Below are 24,083 nucleotides of genomic sequence, written 5' to 3'. Positions count from 1 at the left end.
TTTACTTCACCAGGTACATGAAACATGTTTATTATTGTCATTTAGTCCTTAAATGATATGTTGAACATACTAGACAACTTGTCTTTTAGTAGTAAGTAAACAAACAAACTTGGCACCAGGACACCTTAGGTCGCAGTTCCATGATCGACTTCCATGATCTAACATAATAGTGAGAGTCCAGTCCATAGTGGATCTAACATAATAGTGTGAGAGTCCAGTCCATAGTGGATCTAACATAATAGTGAGAGTCCAGTCCATAGTGGATCTAACATAATAGTGAGAGTCCAGTCCATAGTGGATCTAACATAATAGTGTGAGTCCAGTCCATAGTGGATCTAACATAATAGTGAAAGTCCAGTCCATAGTGGATCTAACATAATAGTGTGAGAGTCCAGTCCATAGTGGATCTAACATAATAGTGAGAGTCCAGTCCATAGTGGATCTAACATAATAGTGAGAGTCCAGTCCATAGTGGATCTAACATAATAGTGTGAGTCCAGTCCATAGTGGATCTAACATAATAGTGTGAGAGTCCAGTCCATAGTGGATCTAACATAATAGTGAGAGTCCAGTCCATAGTGGATCTAACATAATAGTGAGAGTCCAGTCCATAGTGTATCTAACATAATATTGTGAGAGTCCAGTCCATAGTGGATCTAACATAATAGTGAGAGTCCAGTCTATGGTGGATCTAACATAATAGTGTGAGAGTCCAGTCCATAGTGGATCTAACATAATAGTGTGAGAGTCCAGTCCATAGTGGATCTAACATAATAGTGAGAGTCCAGTCCATAGTGGATCTAACATAATAGTGAGAGTCCAGTCCATAGTGGATCTAACATAATAGTGTGAGAGTCCAGTCCATAGTGGATCTAACATAATAGTGAGAGTCCAGTCCATAGTGGATCTAACATAATAGTGAGAGTCCAGTCCATAGTGGATCTAACATAATAGTGAAAGTCCAGTCCATAGTGGATCTAACATAATAGTGTGAGAGTCCAGTCCATAGTGGATCTAACATAATAGTGAGAGTCCAGTCCATAGTGTATCTAACATAATATTGTGAGAGTCCAGTCCATAGTGGATCTAACATAATAGTGAGAGTCCAGTCTATGGTGGATCTAACATAATAGTGTGAGAGTCCAGTCCATAGTGGATCTAACATAATAGTGTGAGAGTCCAGTCCATAGTGGATCTAACATAATAGTGAGAGTCCAGTCCATAGTGGATCTAACATAATAGTGAGAGTCCAGTCCATAGTGGATCTAACATAATAGTGAGAGTCCAGTCCATAGTGGATCTAACATAATAGTGTGAGAGTCCAGTCCATAGTGGATCTAACATAATAGTGAGAGTCCAGTCCATAGTGTATCTAACATAATATTGTGAGAGTCCAGTCCATAGTGGATCTAACATAATAGTGAGAGTCCAGTCTATGGTGGATCTAACATAATAGTGTGAGAGTCCAGTCCATAGTGGATCTAACATAATAGTGTGAGAATCCAGTCCATAGTGGATCTAACATAATATTGTGAGAGTCCAGTCCATAGTGGATTTAACATAATAGTGAGAGTCCAGTCCATAGTGGATCTAACATAATAGTGTGAGAGTCCAGTCCATAGTGGATCTAACATAATAGTGTGAGAGTCCAGTCCATAGTGGATCTAACATAATAGTGTGAGAGTCCAGTCCATAGTGGATCTAACATAATAGTGAGAGTCCAGTCCATAGTGGATCTAACATAATAGTGTGAGAGTCCAGTCCATAGTGGATCTAACATAATAGTGAGAGTCCGGTCCATAGTGGATCTAACATAATAGTGAGAGTCCAGTCCATAGTGGATCTAACATAATAGTGAGAGTCCAGTCCATAGTGGATCTAACATAATAGTGAGAGTCCAGTCCATAGTGGATCTAACATAATAGTGAGAGAGTCCAGTCCATAGTGGATCTAACATAATAGTGAGAGTCCGGTCCATAGTGGATCTAACATAATAGTGAGAGTCCAGTCCATAGTGGATCTAACATAATAGTGTGAGAGTCCAGTCCATAGTGGATCTAACATAATAGTGATAGTCCAGTCCATAGTGGATCTAACATAATAGTGAGAGTCCGGTCCATAGTGGATCTAACATAATAGTGATAGTCCAGTCCATAGTGGATCTAACATAATAGTGAGAGTCCGGTCCATAGTGGATCTAACATAATAGTGATAGTCCAGTCCATAGTGGATCTAACATAATAGTGTGAGAGTCCAGTCCATAGTGGATCTAACATAATAGTGTGAGAGTCCAGTCCATAGTGGATCTAACATAATAGTGTGAGAGTCCAGTCCATAGTGGATCTAACACCTACAGAAGGTTGACTTTCTCCCCGTGACGCCGCAGGTCTACCTGATCTCCAAAGGCTCCCTGAAGGTGGCCAACAAGCAGTACAACACGCTCAACAACAACTACGAGATGACCCTCAACGCCAACTCGCTGGTGGTTCCCTGCCAGGACGGCCAGGGCGTGCCCACCGTGCGCTGTGACTTTGTGCCCATCTCTCAGCTGGAGAACACCCACCCCGACACCATCGTGGGTAAGGAGTGCTGGCTTGGTTCTCTAACCGGTTCGCCGACCCTCTGCTTTAACCCCCGCGTGGTCGCCCGGCGTGTTCCGCAGACGTGATCGGCGTGTGCGAGGAGGTGGGCGACGTGTCCGTCATCAACACCAAGGCCGGCAGACAGACCCAGAAGAGGGAGCTCACCCTGACCGACTCCAGTGGAAAGAGGGTGACGCTGACTCTGTGGGGGGACGAGGTACTGGCGGCCATCGTTAATGTTAATGTTAGTTAACGAGTAAACGTAACTCCAAAAACGTTAGCATGCTAGCATGTTAATATTAGCTTGTGCTTTCATCCTCCGTTGAATTGTTCTCCGGTCTCAAGGCTCAGAAGTTTGAGGCGCTCTCCAACCCGGTGGTCGCCATCAAAGGAGCCCGCTTGTCGGACTTTGGCGGCCGCTCGCTCTCGGCGATCTTCAGCTCCACGCTCATGGTCAACCCCGACGTCCCGGAGGCCGCCACGCTGCGAGCCTGGTGAGTGTGTGTCCTTCAAAGATGTGTGTGTGTGCGGCTGATACTTGTGGATGCAGACTAGTCCGGATGGGACACATCCACACCCGGCTGACCAGGGCACGGGGGTCCAAGCATGACTCACACCTTCATCAAGGCTGCTCCCAAGTATGCCTGTGCTGAAACACTTTTAATTACTCACAATCAGATAGTACAAAGTTGGATTGAATCAATATGTTCACCCAGACAATGTCTTCCAAGACGAAAGACGGTGAACCCTCATGAAGGAATTAAGAAAGAGCGCACACCAGGGAGTCGAAATAACGTACCGAACCCACGGTCAACTCCTCAACATCAACCGTTTCAGAGCTAAAGGTCCAACCACCACCATATCCGTCATGGAACTGCAGTATGCAGACGATAATATGAATGTTTACTTATATAGCCCTAAATCACTAGTGTCTCAAAGGGCTGCACAAACCACTACCACATCCTCGGTAGGCCCACATAAGGGCAAGGAAAAACTCACACCCAGTGGGACGTCGGTGACAATGATGACTATGAGAACCTTGGAGAGGAGGAAAGCAATGGATGTCGAGCGGGTCTAACATGATACTGTGAAAGTTCAATCCACAATGGATCCAACACAGTCGCGAGAGTCCAGTCCGAAGCGGATCCAACACAGCAGCGAGAGTCCCGTTCACAGCGGAGCCAGCAGGAAACCATCCCAAGCGGAGGCGGATCAGCAGCGCAGAGATGTCCCCAGCCGATACACAGGCGAGCAGTACATGGCCACCGGATCGGACCGGACCCCTCGTAGTCCTCTCAGAAGAAGACCTGCAGTGCACTCGGTCTGCTTTTGCGAAGGCATACAAACAGCTTGGTCTTGCCATCAATATAAAGAAAACCCAAATCCTCCACCAAACCAGTAGTGCGCCTGTCCTGCCCCCCGAACCTCTCAATTGACAAAATCCGACTGGAAAATGTGGACCACTTCCCATATCCCGGGAGCCTCCTGTCATCTAAAGCTGTCATTGACGATGAAATTCACCACCGCCTCAGCTGTGCCGGCGGGGCCTTCTCAAGGCCGAGGAAGCCAGTCTTCGAGAACCGTCACCTCCAAGCAAAGACCAAAATCCTGGTCTACAAAGCAGGGTCAGAAGCCTGGACCACCTACAGCAGGCACTTAACCTTCAATCAATCAATCAATCAATGTTTACTTATATAGCCCTAAATCACTAGTGTCTCAAAGGGCTGCACAAACCACCACGACATCCTTGGTAGGCCCACATAAGGGCAAGGAAAACTCACACCCAGTGGGACGTCGGTGACAATGATGACTATGAGAACCTTGGAGAGGAGGAAAGCAATGGATGTCGAGCGGGTCTAACATGATACTGTGAAAGTTCAATCCACAATGGATCCAACACAGTCGCGAGAGTCCAGTCCGAAGCGGATCCAACACAGCAGCGAGAGTCCCGTTCACAGCGGAGCCAGCAGGAAACCATCCCAAGCGGAGGCGGATCAGCAGCGCAGAGATGTCCCCAGCCGATACACAGGCGAGCAGTACATGGCCACCGGATCGGACCGGACCCAAAACGCTCTATAGCCCGCAGACTTTTTTTGGACTTTGGGAACCTTCCTCTTGTGTTAGCTTTCTGTTACCAGTGGGAGAGTGGCCGTGCGCAACCCGAGCGTCCCTGGTTCAAATCCCACCTTGTACCAACCTTGTCACGTCCGTTGTGTCCTGAGCAAGACACTTCACCCTTGCTCCTGATGGGTGCTGGTTAGCGCCTTGCATGGCAGCTCCCTCCATCAGTGTGTGAATGTGTGTGTGAATGTGGAAGTAGTGTCAAAGCGCTTTGAGAACCTTGAAGGTAGAAAAGCGCTATACAAGTACAACCCATTTATTTATTTATTTATCTCTTATGTTAACGGGTCGGTTTTGTCCCATGTATTAAATCAGCTGTAAAATACACTAAAAACAATTATCTATCCTCCAATTTGTTTCTCATCTCTTGGTTACCTTGTTAGGCTTCCTTATCCTTGAAAATATTGGTTTTAATATTTTTGGTTTGGGCCATTGGGCCTTTTTTTTGTCAGTATATCCCTCCATTTCAATTTTTAAAAATGGTAAAACGAACCTCAAGAGAATCATATAAATAAAAAAAAAAGGTTGTTGTGTTACCTAACTATTACTAAGGGGTATTAGAACACAGCTCTTAAATAAATGTTTTATTTTTTTTTTTCATTTTAAGAATTTTAACTATAGTAACATCTATGGTGTTACGGGTCATTAGTGATTCCCAAAGCCCAAAAAAGGTCTGCGGGCTATAGAGCTTTTTCATTTCGGGCTCCAGTACTCAGTTCGAGATGCCACCTCAGTAGAAGCATTTAAGTCTCACCTTAAAACTCATTTGTATACTCTAGCCTTTAAATAGACTCCCTTTTTAGACCAGTTGATCTGCCGTTTCTTTTCTTTTTCTTCTATGTCCCACTCTCCCTTGTGGAAGGGGTCCGGTCCGATCCGGTGGCCATGTACTGCTTGCCTGTGTATCGGCTGGGGACATCTCTGCGCTGCTGATCCGCCTCCGCTTGGGATGGTTTCCTGCTGGCTCCGCTGTGAACGGGACTCTCGCTGCTGTGTCGGATCCGCTTTGGACTGGACTCTCGCGACTGTGTTGGATCCATTATGGATTGAACTTTCACAGTATCATGTTAGACCCGCTCGACATCCATTGCTTTCCTCCTCTCCAAGGTTCTCATAGTCATTATTGTCACCGACGTCCCACTGGGTGTGAGTTTTCCTTGCCCTTATGTGGGCCTACCGAGGATGTCGTAGTGGTTTGTGCAGCCCTTTGAGACACTAGTGATTTAGGGCTATATAAGTAAACATTGATTGATTGATTGATTGAATTTCGACCCATATATATTTACTTCAAGAAAAAGGCTAAAACGTATTTTTTTTCAGCAACAGAAATCCAACATCAAACAACAACCAATCAAGCAAATGAAACCAAGAGAAATAGATTACTAGTTCCAAAACTAATAAAAAAACAAAATCGGAGTGGCAAAAAGTGAGACTTTTAGTGTCCGTCTTTTGTTTGTTTTTGTAGAGGATAACAAGGTCAAATGAGAATCCACTGAAGCTCACATGATTGGGAGAGGAGCTGGCTGTCAGTGTGTTCAGTTTTGTCTCCTATCATTGCTTTATCATCTTATTTTTAGAACTGGGTCGAAACCGACCCTAACAACACCAAGGGCATAATTTCTACCAGAGCATTTTATAATTTAGTGAAAAAAATTTAAATGTTTTATTTTGTTGACAAAGAGGTTCCTGACAAAGTCAAAAAGCTTTGATGTGTGTGTGTGTGTGTGTGTGCAGGTACAAGCAGGTGTTGTGTGTGTGTGTGTGCAGGTACAAACAGGTGTTGTGTGTGTGTGTGTGTGTGTGTGTGTGTGCAGGTACAAGCAGGTGTTGTATGTGTGTGTGCAGGTACACGCAGGTGTTGTGTGTGTGTGTGCAGGTACAAGCAGGTGTTGTGTGTGTGTGTGCAGGTACAACAGGTGTTGTGTGTGTGTGTGTGTGTGTGTGTGTGTGTGTGTGTGTGTGTGTGTGTGCAGGTACAAGCAGGTGTTGTGTGTGTGTGTGCAGGTACAAGCAGGTGTTGTGTGTGTGTGTGCAGGTACAAACAGGTGTGTGTGTGTGTGTGTGTGTGTGTGTGTGTGTGTATGTGCAGGTGCAAGCAGGTGTTGTGTGTGTGTGTGTGTGTGTGTGTGTGTGTGTGTGTGTGTGTGTGTGTGTGTGTGTGTGTGCAGGTACAAGCAGGTGTTCTGTGTGTGTGTGTGTGCAGGTACAAGCAGGTGTTGTGTATGTGTGTGTGTGTGTGTGTGTGTGTGTGCAGGTACAAGCAGGTGTTGTTGTGTGTGTGTGTGTGTGTGTGTGTGTGCAGGTACAAGCAGGTGTTGTGTGTGTGTGTGTGTGTGTGTGTGTGTGTGTGTGTGTGTGTGTGTGTGTGTGTGTGTGCAGGTACAAGCAGGTGTTGTGTGTGTGTGTGTGTGTGTGCAGGTACAAACAGGTGGTGTGTGTGTGTGTGTGTGTGTGTGTGTGTGCAGGTACAAACAGGTGGTGTGTGTGTGTGTGTGTGCAGGTACAAACAGGTGTTGTGTGTGTGTGTGTGTGTGTGTGTGTGTGTGTGTGTGTGTGTGTGTGTGTGTGTGTGTGTGTGTGTGTGTGTGTGTGTGTGCAGGTACAAACAGGTGGTGTGTGTGTGTGTGTGCAGGTACAAGCAGGTGTTGTGTGTGTGTGTGTGTGTGTGCGTGTGTGTGTGTGTGTGTGTGTGTGTGTGTGTGTGTGTGTGTGTGTGTGTGTGTGTGCAGGTACAAGCAGGTGTTGTGTGTGTGTGTGTGTGCAGGTACAAACAGGTGTTGTGTGTGTGTGTGTGTGCAGGTACAAACAGGTGTTGTGTGTGTGTGTGTGTGTGTGTGCAGCTACCAGCAGGTGTGTGTGTGTGTGTGTGTGTGTGTGTGTGCAGGTACAAACAGGTGTGTGTGTGTGTGTGCAGGTACAAACAGGTGTTGTGTTTGTGTGTGTGTGTGCAGGTACAAACAGGTGTTGTGTGTGTGTGTGTGCAGGTACAAACAGGTGTTGTGTGTGTGTGTGTGCAGGTACAGACAGGTGTTGTGTGTGTGTGTGTGCAGGTACAAACAGGTGTTGTGTGTTTGTGTGTGTGTGTGTGCAGCTACCAGCAGGTGTGTGTGTGTGTGTGTGTGTGTGTATGTGTGTGCAGGTACAAACAGGTGTGTGTGTGTGTGTGCAGGTACAAACAGGTGTGTGTGTGTGTGTGCAGGTACAAACAGGTGTTGTGTGTGTGTGTGTGTGCAGGTACCAGCAGGTGGGACACTCCCTCCACAGCCAGTCCTTGACAGAGTTACGCTCCATGGGCAGAGAAGTCAGGACCAACTGGAAGTTTCTCAGCGACATCAAGACAGAACTGATGGGACACAGTGAGACGGTAAAACACACACACACACACACACACACACACACACACACACACACACACACACACACACACACACACACACACACACTCACACTCACACTCACACTCTTGTACTTCTCACCTTCTTCACACCTGTGCCTCCCTCTTTGGGACCAGCCTTGCTACATAAATACACATGTGTGTTTACAACATGAATTATACATACATACTGTGCATCTACAAGCCCTGTTTCCATATGAGTTGGGAAATTGTGTTAGATGTAAATATAAACAGAATACAATGATTTGCAAATCCTTTTCAAGCCATATTCAGTTGAATATGCTACAAAGACAACATATTTGATGTTCAAACTCATAAACTTTATTTTTTTTTGCAAATAATCATTAACTTAGAATTTCATGGCTGCAACACGTGCCAAAGTAGTTGGGAAAGGGCATGTTCACCACTGTGTTACATCACCTTTTCTTTTAACGACACTCAATAAACGTTTGGGAACTGAGGAAACTAATTGTTGAAGCTTTGAAAGTGGAATTCTTTCCCATTCTTGTTTTATGTAGAGCTTCAGTCCTTCAACAGTCCGGGGTCTCCGCTGTCCTATTTTACGCTTCATAAAGCGCCACACATTTTCCATGGGAGACAGGTCTGGACTGCAAGCGGGCCCGGAAAGTACCCGCATTATTTTTTTACGAAGCCACGCTGTTGTAACACGTGGCTTGGCATTGTCTCGCTGAAATAAGCAGGGGCGTCCGCGATAACTTTGTTTGTATGACAACATATGTTGGTCACATGACGTATGAAAGGGTCCTGGTCACATGACACAGATGTAAGGGTCCTGGTCACATGACACGGCTGTAAGGGTCCTGGTCACTTGACACAGATGTAAGGGTCCTGGTCACATGACACAGATGTAAGTGTCCTGGTCACATGACACGGCTGTAAGGGTCCTGGTCACATGACACAGATGTGAGGGTCCTGGTCACATGACACAGATGTGAGGGTCCTGGTCACATGACGTATGAAAGGATCCTGGTCACATGACACAGATGTAAGGGTCCTGGTCACATGACACGGCTGTAAGGGTCCTGGTCACATGACACGGATGTGAGGGTCCTGGTCACATGACACAGATGTGAGGGTCCTGGTCACATGACACAGATGTAAGGGTCCTGGTCACATGACACGGATGTGAGGGTCCTGGTCACATGACACAGATGTAAGGGTCCTGGTCACATGACACAGATGTGAGGGTCCTGGTCACATGACACAGATGTGAGGGTCCTGGTCACATGACACAGATGTAAGGGTCCTGGTCACATGACACAGATGTGAGGGTCCTGGTCACATGACACAGATGTGAGGGTCCTGGTCACATGACACAGATGTGAGGGTCCTGGTCACATGACACAGATGTAAGGGTCTTGGTCACATGACACAGATGTGAGGGTCCTGGTCACATGACACAGATGTAAGGGTCTTGGTCACATGACACAGATGTAAGGGTCCTGGTCACATGACACAGATGTAAGAGTCTTGGTCACATGACACAGATGTGAGGGTCCTGGTCACATGACACAGATGTGAGGGTCCTGGTCACATGACACAGATGTGAGGGTCCTGGTCACATGACACAGATGTGAGGGTCCTGGTCACATGACACAGATGTGAGGGTCCTGGTCACATGACACAGATGTGAGGGTCCTGGTCACATGACACAGATGTAAGGGTCTTGGTCACATGACACAGATGTAAGGGTCCTGGTCACATGACACAGATGTGAGGGTCCTGGTCACATGACACAGATGTGAGGGTCCTGGTCACATGACACAGATGTAAGGGTCCTGGTCACATGACACAGATGTAAGGGTCCTGGTCACATGACACAGATGTGAGGGTCCTGGTCACATGACACAGATGTGAGGGTCCTGGTCACATGACACAGATGTAAGGGTCTTGGTCACATGACACAGATGTAAGGGTCCTGGTCACATGACACAGATGTGAGGGTCCTGGTCACATGACACAGATGTGAGGGTCCTGGTCACATGACACAGGTGTGAGGGTCCTGGTCACATGACACAGATGTAAGGGTCCTGGTCACATGACACAGATGTAAAGGTCCTGGTCACATGACACAGATGTGAGGGTCCTGGTCACATGACACAGATGTGAGGGGTCCTGGTCACATGACACGGATGTGAGGGTCCTGGTCACATGACACAGATGTAAGGGTCCTGGTCACATGACACAGATGTGAGGGTCCTGGTCACATGACACAGATGTGAGGGTCCTGGTCACATGACACAGATGTGAGGGTCCTGGTCACATGACACAGATGTGAGGGTCCTGTTCACATGACACAGATGTAAGGGTCCTGGTCACATGACACAGATGTGAGGGTCCTGGTCACATGACACAGATGTGGGGGTCCTGGTCACATGACACAGATGTAAGGGTCCTGGTCACATGACACAGATGTGAGGGTCCTGGTCACATGACACAGATGTGAGGGTCCTGGTCACATGACACAGATGTGAGGGTCCTGGTCACATGACACAGATGTGAGGGTCCTGGTCACATGACACAGATGTAAGGGTCCTGGTCACATGACACAGATGTAAGGGTCCTGGTCACATGACACAGATGTAAGGGTCCTGGTCACATGACACAGATGTGAGGGTCCTGGTCACATGACACAGATGTGAGGGTCCTGGTCACATGACACAGATGTAAGGGTCCTGGTCACATGACACAGATGTGAGGGTCCTGGTCACATGACACAGATGTGAGGGTCCTGGTCACATGACACAGATGTAAGGGTCCTGGTCACATGACACAGATGTGAGGGTCCTGGTCACATGACACAGATGTGAGGGTCACATGACACAGATGTGAGGGTCCTGGTCACATGACACAGATGTGAGGGTCCTGGTCACATGACACAGATGTGAGGGTCCTGGTCACATGACACAGATGTAAGAGTCTTGGTCACATGACACAGATGTGAGGGTCCTGGTCACATGACACAGATGTGAGGGTCCTGGTCACATGACACAGATGTGAGGGTCCTGGTCACATGACACAGATGTGAGGGTCCTGGTCACATGACACAGATGTGAGGGTCCTGGTCACATGACACAGATGTGAGGGTCCTGGTCACATGACACAGATGTAAGGGTCTTGGTCACATGACACAGATGTAAGGGTCCTGGTCACATGACACAGATGTGAGGGTCCTGGTCACATGACACAGATGTGAGGGTCCTGGTCACATGACACAGATGTAAGGGTCCTGGTCACATGACACAGATGTAAGGGTCCTGGTCACATGACACAGATGTGAGGGTCCTGGTCACATGACACAGATGTGAGGGTCCTGGTCACATGACACAGATGTAAGGGTCTTGGTCACATGACACAGATGTAAGGGTCCTGGTCACATGACACAGATGTGAGGGTCCTGGTCACATGACACAGATGTGAGGGTCACATGACACAGATGTGAGGGTCCTGGTCACATGACACAGATGTGAGGGTCCTGGTCACATGACACAGATGTAAGGGTCCTGGTCGCATGACACAGATGTGAGGGTCACATGACACAGATGTGAGGGTCCTGGTCACATGACACAGATGTGAGGGTTCTGGTCACATGACACAGATATGAGGGTCCTGGTCACATGACACAGATGTGAGGGTCCTGGTCACATGACACAGATGTAAGGGTCCTGGTCACATGACACAGATGTGAGGGTCCTGGTCACATGACACAGATGTAAGGGTCCTGGTCACATGACACAGATGTGAGGGTCCTGGTCACATGACACAGATGTAAGGGTCCTGGTCACATGACACGGATGTGAGGGTCCTGGTCACATGACACAGATGTAAGGGTCCTGGTCACATGACACAAATGTGAGGGTCCTGGTCACATGACACAGATGTGAGGGTTCTGGTCACATGACACAGATATGAGGGTCCTGGTCACATGACACGGATGTAAGGGTCTTGGTCACATGACACAGATGTGAGGGTCCTGGTCACATGACACAGATGTGAGGGTCCTGGTCACATGACACAGATGTAAGAGTCTTGGTCACATGACACAGATGTGAGGGTCCTGGTCACATGACACAGATGTGAGGGTCCTGGTCACATGACACAGATGTAAGGGTCTTGGTCACATGACACAGATGTAAGGGTCCTGGTCACATGACACAGATGTGAGGGTCCTGGTCACATGACACAGATGTAAGGGTCTTGGTCACATGACACAGATGTAAGGGTCTTGGTCACATGACACAGATGTGAGGGTCCTGGTCACATGACACAGATGTAAGAGTCTTGGTCACATGACACAGATGTAAGGGTCCTGGTCACATGACACAGATGTGAGGGTCCTGGTCACATGACACAGATGTAAGAGTCTTGGTCACATGACACAGATGTGAGGGTCCTGGTCACATGACACAGATGTGAGGGTCCTGGTCACATGACACAGATGTAAGGGTCTTGGTCACATGACACAGATGTAAGGGTCCTGGTCACATGACACAGATGTGAGGGTCCTGGTCACATGACACAGATGTGAGGGTCCTGGTCACATGACACAGATGTAAGAGTCTTGGTCACATGACACAGATGTAAGGGTCCTGGTCACATGACACAGATGTAAGGGTTCTGGTCACATGACACAGATGTGAGGGTCCTGGTCACATGACACAGATGTGAGGGTCCTGGTCACATGACACAGATGTAAGGGTTCTGGTCACATGACACAGATGTGAGGGTTCTGGTCACATGACACAGATGTAAGGGTCCTGGTCACATGACACAGATGTGAGGGTCCTGGTCACATGACACAGATGTAAGGGTCCTGGTCACATGACACAGATGTGAGGGTCCTGGTCACATGACACAGATGTAAGGGTCCTGGTCACATGACACAGATGTGAGGGTCCTGGTCACATGACACAGATGTGAGGGTCCTGGTCACATGACACAGATGTAAGGGTTCTGGTCACATGACACAGATGTGAGGGTCCTGGTCACATGACACAGATGTAAGAGTCTTGGTCACATGACACAGATGTAAGGGTCCTGGTCACATGACACAGATGTGAGGGTCCTGGTCACATGACACAGATGTGAGGGTCCTGGTCACATGACACAGATGTGAGGGTCCTGGTCACATGACACAGATGTAAGAGTCTTGGTCACATGACACAGATGTAAGGGTCCTTGTCACATGACACAGATGTAAGGGTCCTGGTCACATGACACAGATGTAAGGGTCCTGGTCACATGACACAGATGTAAGGGTCCTGGTCACATGACACAGATGTAAGAGTCTTGGTCACATGACACAGATGTGAGGGTCCTGGTCACATGACACAGATGTGAGGGTCCTGGTCACATGACACAGATGTGAGGGTCCTGGTCACATGACACAGATGTGAGGGTCCTGGTCACATGACACAGATGTGAGGGTCCTGGTCACATGACACAGATGTGAGGGTCCTGGTCACATGACACAGATGTAAGAGTCTTGGTCACATGACACAGATGTAAGGGTCCTGGTCACATGACACAGATGTGAGGGTCCTGGTCACATGACACAGATGTGAGGGTCCTGGTCACATGACACAGATGTGAGGGTCCTGGTCACATGACACAGATGTAAGAGTCTTGGTCACATGACACAGATGTAAGGGTCCTGGTCACATGACACAGATGTAAGGGTCCTGGTCACATGACACAGATGTAAGGGTCCTGGTCACATGACACAGATGTAAGGGTCCTGGTCACATGACACAGATGTAAGAGTCTTGGTCACATGACACAGATGTGAGGAGGCAGGCAGGAGTAAAGATGTCAGTGGACTTCTTGATGCATCTTGCTAACGGGGGAAAGTCTCCTAATTAGGACAACAGTGTTTGGGGGGCAGAAGTGTCACAAATAATTTGACTGACAGGAAGTTTAGAGGTCACCAAGTTGGCATCTTAACGGGTCGCCAACATAGACTCAAGTCTAAAGTCTTCATAGCCTATTACTGCTTTTTCATTGTCTGATGTCACTCCCATTGTCAGTTTGTCTATGTTCTAGTTTTTTCCTCTGCATTTGTCCGTTTCCTGTCTTTTAGTTCCTGTCAAGTGCTCTTAATTTGTCAGCTTCCTGTCTTGTTCCCTGAGTGCTGTGTTCCTCCACAGTGTGTTTAGTATTTCCTGTCCTTAGTTCCTGTCTAGTGCTTTTATTTTGTCAGCTTCCTGTCTTGTTCCAGCTGCAGCTGATTGGCATCTGGCCACACCTGTTGCCAATCAGCCCGCTCCTATTTGTACCTCCTTTTGTCTTGTGTCAGTTCCTGGATCGTTGTATTGTCATTCGGACTTGTCGTGTCTGGCATTATTTCAGCTATTACCTGTCATGCCACATTTTGTCCGGGTTGTCGTAGCCACAAACAGAAATACCCTTTTTTTTTATATATGTAGTGAAGTGAAGTGAATTATATTTATATAGCGCTTTTCTCTAGTGACTCAAAGCGCTTTACATAGTGACACCCAATATCTAAGTTCCATTTAAAGCAGTGTGGGTGGCACTGGGAGCAGGTGGGTAAAGTGTCTTGCCCAAGGACACAACGGCAGTGACTAGGATGGCGGAAGCGGGAATCGAACCTGCAACCCTCAAGTTGCTGGCATGGCCACTCTACCAACCGAGCCATAGATTTATCTATTAAAGGTAAATTGAGCAAATTGACTATTTCTGGCAATTTATTGAAGTGTGTATCAAACTGGTAGCCCTTCGCATTAATCAGTACCCAAGAAGTAGCTCTTGGTTTCGAAAAGGTTGGTCAGCCCTGGTCTGCGGTGTGCGAGTTTGGTAGAGTGGGTGTGCAGGTTCGATTCCCGCTAGCTAGCCATGTCTTAAAGCAGCTCTTCCTGAGGGTGTTTCAGTGTTATAACTTCACATTTATTTTTACTTTTTACTCCAAAATGCGTCCGTTCTCCCTTTTCTGTCTACACACTGTGTCTGCTTGTAAGTACTCGGTGTGTGTGCACTGCCCAACATGCTCCTCTGCTCCTAAAACCAGCAACAATGACGCGCTGTCACGCCTGTAAAAATAAAAATAAAAATAAGAATTTTGGGAACCGGTACTTTTCAAGCAGAGTATACCATATTTCCTTGAATTGTCGAGGGTTGCAGGTTGGATTCCCGCTTCCGCCATCCTAGTCACTGCCGTTGTGTCCTTGGGCAAGACACTTAACTCCCAGTGCCACCCACACTGGTCTAAATGGAACTTAGATATTGGGTTTCACTATGTAAAGCGCTTTGAGTCACTAGAGAAAAAGCGCTATATGAATATAATTCACTTCACTTCACTCTTAGGTGTACAGCTGCAAAATTAACTTTAAAAAGGTAAAAAAAAATAGCCACAAAAAAAGTTAACATATTAAGATGCTAATGTTAGCATGTGTCACGTACCAAGGTTTTTGACTCTTAGGTGTATAGCTGCAAAATTAACTTAAAAAGGTTTAAAATTAGATTTAAAAAATAAGTTAGCATATTAAAATGCTAATATTAACATGTGTCACATACCAAGTTATTTGACTCTTTAGGTGTACAGCTGAAAAATTAACTTTAAAAAGGTAAAAAAAATGTTAACATGCTAATGTTAGCATGTGTCACGTACCAAGGTTTTTGACTCTTAGGTGTATAGCTGCGAAATTAACTTGAAAAGGTTTAAAATTAGATTTAAAAAATAAGTTAGCATATTAAAATGCTAATATTAACATGTGTCACGTACCAAGTTATTTGACTCTTTAGGTGTACAGCTGAAAAATTAGCTTAAAAAAGTTTAAAATTAGATTTAAAAAAAAAAAATGTTAGCATATTAAAATGCTAATATTAGCAGTTTTCACATACCAAGTAATTTGACTATTTGACTCTAGAGGGGCGGTTTGGCTCGGTTGGTAGAGCGGCCGTGCAGGTTCGATTCCCTCTAGCTAGCCATGTCTTAAAGCAGCTCTTCCTGAGGGTGTTTCAGTGTTATAACTTCACCTTTATTTTTACTTTTTACTCCAAAATGCGTCCATTTTCCCTTTTCTGTCTACACACTGTGTCTGCTTGTGAGTACTCGGTGTGTGTGCACTGCCCAACATGCTCCTCAGCTCCTAAAACCAGCAACAATGACGCGCTGTCACGCCTGTAAAAATAATAAGAATTTTGGGAACCGGTACTTTTCAAGCAGAGTATACCATATTTCCTTGAATTGTCGAGGGTTGCAGGTTGGATTCCCGCTTCCGCCATCCTAGTCACTGCCGTTGTGTCCTTGGGCAAGACACTTAACTCCCAGTGCCACCCACACTGGTCTAAATGGAACTTAGATATTGGGTTTCACTCTGTAAAGCGCTTTGAGTCACTAGAGAAAAAGCGCTATATGAATATAATTCACTTCACTTCACTCTTAGGTGTACAGCTGCAAAATTAACTTTAAAAAGGTAAAAAAAAATAGCCACAAAAAAAGTTAACATATTAAGATGCTAATGTTAGCATGTGTCACGTACCAAGGTTTTTGACTCTTAGGTTTATAGCTGCGAAATTAACTTAAAAAGGTTTAAAATTAGATTTAAAAAATAAGTTAGCATATTAAAATGCTAATATTAACATGTGTCACATACCAAGTTATTTGACTCTTTAGGTGTACAGCTGAAAAATTAGCTTAAAAAAGTTTAAAATTAGATTTAAAAAAAAAAAATGTTAGCATATTAAAATGCTAATATTAGCAGTTTTCACGTACCAGGTAATTTGACTATTTGACTCTAGAGGGGCGGTTTGGCTCGGTTGGTAGAGCGGCCGTGCAGGTTCGATTCCCTCTAGCTAGCCATGTCTTAAAGCAGCTCTTCCTGAGGGTGTTTCAGTGTTATAACTTCACCTTTATTTTTACTTTTTACTCCAAAATGCGTCCATTTTCCCTTTTCTGTCTACACACTGTGTCTGCTTGTGAGTACTCGGTGTGTGTGCACTGCCCAACATGCTCCTCAGCTCCTAAAACCAGCAACAATGACGCGCTGTCATGCCTGTAAAAATAATAAGAATTTTGGGAACCGGTACTTTTCAAGCAGAGTATACCATATTTCCTTGAATTGTCGAGGGTTGCAGGTTGGATTCCCGCTTCCGCCATCCTAGTCACTGCCGTTGTGTCCTTGGGCAAGACACTTAACTCCCAGTGCCACCCACACTGGTCTAAATGGAACTTAGATATTGGGTTTCACTATGTAAAGCGCTTTGAGTCACCAGAGAAAAGCGCTATATAAATATGAAGTGTCACATTCATATTACGTGTGTGCAGGCCGACTACTGCAGCTGCGTGGCCACGGTTCTCTTCATACGCAAGGAGAACTGTCTGTACCGCGCCTGCCCCGCCGCCTCCTGCAACAAGAAGGTGGTGGAGCGGGACGGACGCTACCACTGCCAGAAGTGTGACGAGGACTTCCCCGACTTCAAGTACAGATTCATCCTCTCCGTGAGTGCAAGGTTCGATGCCCGAGTGGCCGGCAGAGGAAATGATCCACGGTCTGTGTTCAGGTCAACTTAGCCGACTTTGAGGACAACCAGTGGGTGACCTGCTTCCAGGAGACGGCGGAGGCCTTACTGGGTGTGAGCGCCGACGCGCTGGGGCGTCTCAGGGACACGGTGAGACACACACACACACACACACACACACACACACACACACACACACACACACACACACACACACACACACAGTCAAAATGTTCAAAAGTCCATTTGAAAAAAAAAAAATTAAGAGAATCAAATTGAATCAAGTCAATTATAGTGAAGTGATTTATATTTATATAGCGCTTTTCTCTAGTGACTCCAAAGCGCTTTACATAGTGAAAGCCAATATCTTAAGTTGCATTTAAAGCAGTGTGGGTGGCACCGGGAGCAGGTGGGTAAAGTGACAAGGATGGCGGAAGCGGGGATCGAACCCGGAACTCTCTACCGACCGAGCAACGCCGCTCCATAATCCATCCATCCATTTTTATACCGCAAAAATTGATTTGAAAAAATGTATTTTTGGGGGGGGTTTATTTTGAAAAAAAAGTTTTTTTCGGTAAAATTTTGGGGCAGAATTTTTTTTTTTTTTTTTAGTATATGGCTTAAATCGGTTTAAAAAATTACTTAAAAACGTTATTTTTTTGAATAAATAAAAATTTTGGAGCAGATTTAAAAATAAAAATAAAATTTACATGTACATTTACAAAAAATGTGAGATTACAAGAAAATTTGTTTCCAAAAATTATTTTTTTATTTTTTCAAAAATGTATTTAAAAAAAATGTATTTTTTGGGGGGTTTATTTTGAAAAAAATGTTTTTTTAGCATATGGCTTAAATTGATTTAAAAAAAGCGCTTTACATACTGAAAGGCAATATCTTAAGTAGCATTTAAAACAGTGTGGGTGGTACCGGGAGCAGGTGGGTAAAGTGACGAGGATGGCGGAAGCGGGGATCGAACCCGGAACCCTCTACCGACCGAGCCACGCCGCTTCATAATCCATCCATCCATTTTCCTACCGCTTATTCCCTTTGGGGTCGCGGGGGGCGCTGGTGTTTATTTCAACTACAATCGGGCGGAAGTCGCGGTACACCTTGGACAAGTCGCCAGCTCATCCCAGAATATATATTATAAATACAGTTATAATTTGCCCAAAAATTGATTTGAAAATTATTATTATTTTTTTTTGTTTATTTTGAAAAAAATATTTTTTTTCGGTAAAATTTTGGGGCAGAATTTTTTTTTTTTTTTTAGCATATGGCTTAAATCGGTTTAAAATAAAATAAAACTACTTAAAAACATTATTTTTTTAAATAAATAAAATTTTAGAGCAGATTTAAAAATAAAAAATGTACATGTACATTTACAAAAAATGTGAGATTACAAGACAATTTGTTTCCAAGAATTATTTTTTTATTTTTTCAAAAATGTATTTACAAAAATGTTGTTTTTTTGTTTTGTTTTTTGAAAAAAAAGTTTTTGGGGTAAAATTTTGGGGCAAAAAAATTACAAGTACATTTACAAAAAATGTTAGATAAAAAACATTTTTTTTTCAAGAACGATTTTTTTAAAGATGCACTTTCAGGCCATTTTCATGCAACCAGAATAACTTTTTAACCTGTAACCTGTTTTGAAAAAGAGACTAATGTTGAATTGATTCAGAATCGAATCGATTGTAAATCCAGTCATAATTTTAAATAATCGATTTAAAATGAAAAATACTTGAAAAAAAAATGAAAATACAATTTTGAGGCACATTTAAAAAAACATATTTTACATGTACATTTACAAAAAATGTGAGCTTACAAAAAAATTTGTTTCCAAAATTTATTTTTTTATTTTTCCAAAAATGTATTTGAATAAAATGTTTGGGGTTTTTTGTTTTTTTTTTATTTTTTGGGGGTAAAATTTTGGGGCAGAATTTTTTTTTTAGAATATAGCTTTTTTAATTTTTTTACTTTAGTTTTTTTACATTGAAAAAAACATTTTTTTAAGAATTTTTCAGGCCATCTCCATGCAACCAGAATTAGATTTTCTAACCTTTTCTAAAAAGTTTTTATAGTAAAATTTTGGGGCGGGGTTTAAAAAAAAAAATTAGCATGTACATTTTTTTCTTTTTTTTTTTTTACATTGAAAAAAACATTTCTTTCAAGAATGTTTTTTGAAAGGTAAGTTTTCAGGCCATCCCCCTGCAAACAGAATGAGATTTTCCAACCTTTTCTAAAAAAATGTTTTTAATAAAATTTTGGGGCGGAATTAAAAAAATAAAATTGGTATGTAGAATTTTTAGAATTTTTTTTTTTACATTGAAAAAATGTTTAAGAATGTTTTTTGAAAGGTAAGTTTTCAGGCCATCTCCATGCAACCAGAATGAGATTTTCTAACCTTTTCTAAAAAGGTTTTTATAGTAAAATATTGGGGCGGAATTTAAAAGAAAAAATTAGCATATAGATTTTCTTAAAAAAATGTTTACATTGAAAAAAACTTTTTTTTTCAAGAATGTTTTTTGAAAGATAAGTTTTCAGGGCCATCTCCATACAACCAGAATGAGATTCTCTAACCTTTTCTAAAAAGTTTTTATAGTAAAATAATGGGGCGGAATTAAAAAAAAAAAAATTAGCTTGTAAATTTGTTTTTTGTTTTTTTTACATTGAAAAAACTTTTCTTTCAAGTATGTTTTTTGAAAGGTAAGTTTTCAGGGCCATCTCCATACAACCAGAATGAGATTCTCTAACCTTTTCTAAAAAGTTTTTATAGTAAAATTATGGGACGGAATTAAAAAAAAAAAAAAAATTAGCATGTACATTTTTTTTTACATTGAAAAAACTTTTCTTTCAAGAATGTTTTTTGAAAGATAAGTTTTCAGGCAACTCCATGCAAACAATGAGTTTTTCCAACCTTTTGTAAAAAATAAGTTTTTATAGTAAATTTTTGGGGCGGAAGTAAAACAAAAATGTTTAGCATTTATAATTTTTATCATTATTCTTTTTCCATTGAAAAAACCTTTTTTTCAAGAATGTTTTTTGAAAGGTAAGTTTTCAAGCCATCCTCACGCAACCAGAATGAGATTTTCTAACCTTTTCTAAAAAGTTTTTATATTAAAATTTTGGTGCGAATTTAAAAGAAAAAATTGGAATGGAATCCTCACCCTGGCATTTGGAATGTGATCGACTCATCGCGTGCCCAAACATTCAAACCACTAAAAAGTAGCTACATTTTTTAGTAGTGGTGTCAAAAAAAATTGATTTGTGAATTAATTGCGATTCTTATGTAACGATTCTTAATTGATCCAAAAAAGATCAATTTAAAAAATATATATATATATTTTAAAAAAATATAAAAAAAATTACACAGTAGCTCCACTTTAAAGTACAAGAAAACTATTTTTTTTTCTAATTAATCGCGATTTTTATTTGTAACGCTTTGTTCCATGTTCGATTCCCGCGTCCACCATCCTAGTCACTGTAGTTGTGTCCTTGGGCAAGACACTTCTCCCACGCCACTTGCTCCCAGTGCCACCCACACTGCTTTTAAAGATAATGGGTTCCACTTTGTAAAAGCGCTTTAAGTCACTAGAGAAAAGTGCTATATAAATATTATTCACTATTCAAAAAGATCAAAAAACATTTGTATTTTTTGTTCAAATCTTTCTTGTAATCCACTTCATTAAATGTTTGGGTCGAATTTTATTCAACAAAACCAGTTTTCTTTGAAGTAATAATAGAAATTTGTCAGAGCTTTTTTAATGAGTAGGTAGTTCATGTGAAATGTTGATTTTGAATGGAATCATTTTCGAGTCAGCGAGTCTTTGCTGTGTGACTTGTAGGATGAGGACGCCTTCCAGGAAGTGCTGAAGAAAGTCACCCACACCACGCACGTCTTCAAGACCCGGGTCAAGCTGGAGACGTACAACGTGAGTGCTGTCAATCACTGCACACTTTTATCAAAGGAGGGCAAAAAATGTGCAAACAAATATGTCAGGAAATACTTTCATTGTTTTTGTGGGTTTTTTAATGGCTTCACAAGCGAGCTCTTTTCGTATGACTTCTTGCTAAATTTAGCAACACTGATCCCTCTTGCTATGTCTTTTTATTCTCTGGCAGAGCAGCTGTGTTAAGTCCGTTCTTTTCCAATACGGTACACGTTTTATCAGTATCAAAACATAACCATTGCAGACATGAATCCTGACTTCATTTTGGATTCTTAAAACAAATGAGCGCAAATTGTTTTATTAATTTTTGTTTTGTAGATTGAAAATGTTTTGTGTGTTGTGCTCCCGAGTCGATCAATATGAACGTTCTTATTTACGGAGTTTGTTTAATTTTATTTTTCAGTATCACGTTGTTTAAGTCAATCAAAAAATGTTTTCTGTTTAAATCAGTATGTAATTATTAAATTAGTAATAAATTATTATGGATTATTAAAATGTATACATTTTTAAATTAATAAATTATTACAGATTACTATAAGTAATACATTAAATTAATTAATTGAATTATTAAAATTAATAAATTACTACGGATCATTAAAAATAAATTATTAAATTATGTACATTAATAAATTATTAGAATTAATAAATTATTACAAATTACTAAAAGTAATACACTATGAAATTAATTATATATTTAAATTATTAACATTTATAAATTATTTTGGATTACTAAAAGCTATAAATTATTAAATTACTACAGATCATTACAATTAAATTAATTAAGTTATTAAATAATGTACCTTAATACATTATTAAAATTATTAAAATTATTAAATTATTACAGATTACTATAAGTAATACATTAAATTAATTAATTAAATTATTAAAACTAATAAATTACTACCGATCATTAAAAATAAATTATTAAATTATGTACATTAATAAGTTATTAAATTATTAGAATCAATAAATTATTACAAATTACTGAAAGTAATAAATGATTCATTTAATTAATTATTTAAATTATTAACAATTATAAATTATTTTGGATTACTTGAAGCGATAAATTATTAAATTACTACAGATCATTACAATTAAATTAATTAAATTGTTAAGTAATATACCTTAATAGATTATTTAAATCATTAAAATTATCAAAATTAATACATTATTACAGATTACTATAAGTAATACATTAAATTAATTAATTAAATTATTAAAACTAATAAATTACTACCGATCATTGAAAATAAATTAGTAAATTATGTATGTTAATAAATTATTAGAATTAATAAATTATTACAAATTACTAAAAGTAATAAACTATTACATTAATTAATTATTTAAATTATTAACATTTATAAATTATTTTGGATTACTAAAAGCAATAAATTATTAAATTACTACAGATCTTTACGATTAAATTAATTAAATTATTAAATAATGTACCATAATACATTATTTAAATTATTAAAATTAATAAATTATTACGGATTACTAAAAGTAATTAAATATTAACTTAATTAGTTTTTTAAGTTATTATTATTATAAATATTTTTTATGTATTCCTAATAATGATACATTGTTAGGCGGACAGTCCCATCATAATGTGTCACAATGAAACAAAGTAGCACCAAATCATTTGTCTGTAATGTTTTTTTTAGTATTGTTTTACTAAAATAAAGTGTTTTATTCTAATTTAGTGACACGAACGTTGAATAGAATAGTCATGTCAACACTCTAATAAGAGGATAATTAGGTCCTAGTAAATAGTCATAGTTTTACAGGTTCTATATTGCTGCAATGTTTATGTTGACGCTTAGAATTCCTAGGATGGTGAATGCAACTCGCTTTCTGTGCGTTTTCAGGAGGTGCGACGCTTGTACGTACGGAACTCGGCGATTTAGTTGCAAAAAGGGGGTCGTGCAGTATTCACAAAACTTGACTTGACAAGGTCACCTTCAAGCGCGACATTTTTGGGGCGCAGGCTAACTAACCCCAGTGAGCTGTTGTGGGGCAGCCACAAGCAGTAATCTACGTGACATCACGCCGTGACTGTTGACCGCCGCGGGGACAAACACGGCGCGATGCCAATTAGCATCGTCATGACGACAGGCTCATGATGTATGTGCAATGGCAAGACAAACGTCTTCATTAATTAGCATTTAGCCGGTGTGCGCGTCTCAGCCTAATTGACCTCGTTATGCGCACGCTAATTGGCGACCGGCAGCCGGCTCTCGGCGTCTGAGCGGAAAGGCCGAGAGCGCGTCGGCGTCTTCAAGGCGCTTGTGGAATGCCGCTGCACATGCCAGACGCTCTTTTGTAAATAATGAACGCTGCTCTGCTGGCTTTCCAGCTGACTTGATGACCAAATATGGGCGGCATTTCCTCCCCAAACATTTCACACTATGTCACATGTTCTAAGTCAATACATTTTATAAATAATTATTTATTTATGAATATATATTTATACGAATAAAATATATACTATATGTGTATATGTGTATATATATATATATATATATATGTATGTATATATAT

General features: G+C 41.8%; 1 protein-coding gene across 1 annotated transcript in view; it reads left to right on the top strand.

Annotated features, from left to right (window-relative positions):
• LOC133551910 (replication protein A 70 kDa DNA-binding subunit-like) overlaps positions 1-24,083 on the top strand; it is a 60,531-nt gene that overhangs the window by 34,350 nt on the left and 2,098 nt on the right. The window contains exons 10-16 of the mRNA XM_061899109.1: positions 2,387-2,579; positions 2,663-2,799; positions 2,928-3,076; positions 7,938-8,067; positions 17,402-17,575; positions 17,638-17,745; positions 21,438-21,524. Of these exons, the coding sequence (XP_061755093.1) occupies positions 2,387-2,579; positions 2,663-2,799; positions 2,928-3,076; positions 7,938-8,067; positions 17,402-17,575; positions 17,638-17,745; positions 21,438-21,524 (978 nt within the window). The remainder of the gene's footprint in view (positions 1-2,386; positions 2,580-2,662; positions 2,800-2,927; positions 3,077-7,937; positions 8,068-17,401; positions 17,576-17,637; positions 17,746-21,437; positions 21,525-24,083) is intronic.

The sequence above is a fragment of the Nerophis ophidion genome, linkage group LG04 (assembly GCF_033978795.1).
Source record: "Nerophis ophidion isolate RoL-2023_Sa linkage group LG04, RoL_Noph_v1.0, whole genome shotgun sequence".
Taxonomy (NCBI): domain Eukaryota; kingdom Metazoa; phylum Chordata; class Actinopteri; order Syngnathiformes; family Syngnathidae; genus Nerophis; species Nerophis ophidion.
This window is presented reverse-complemented; position numbering and strand designations above follow the sequence as displayed.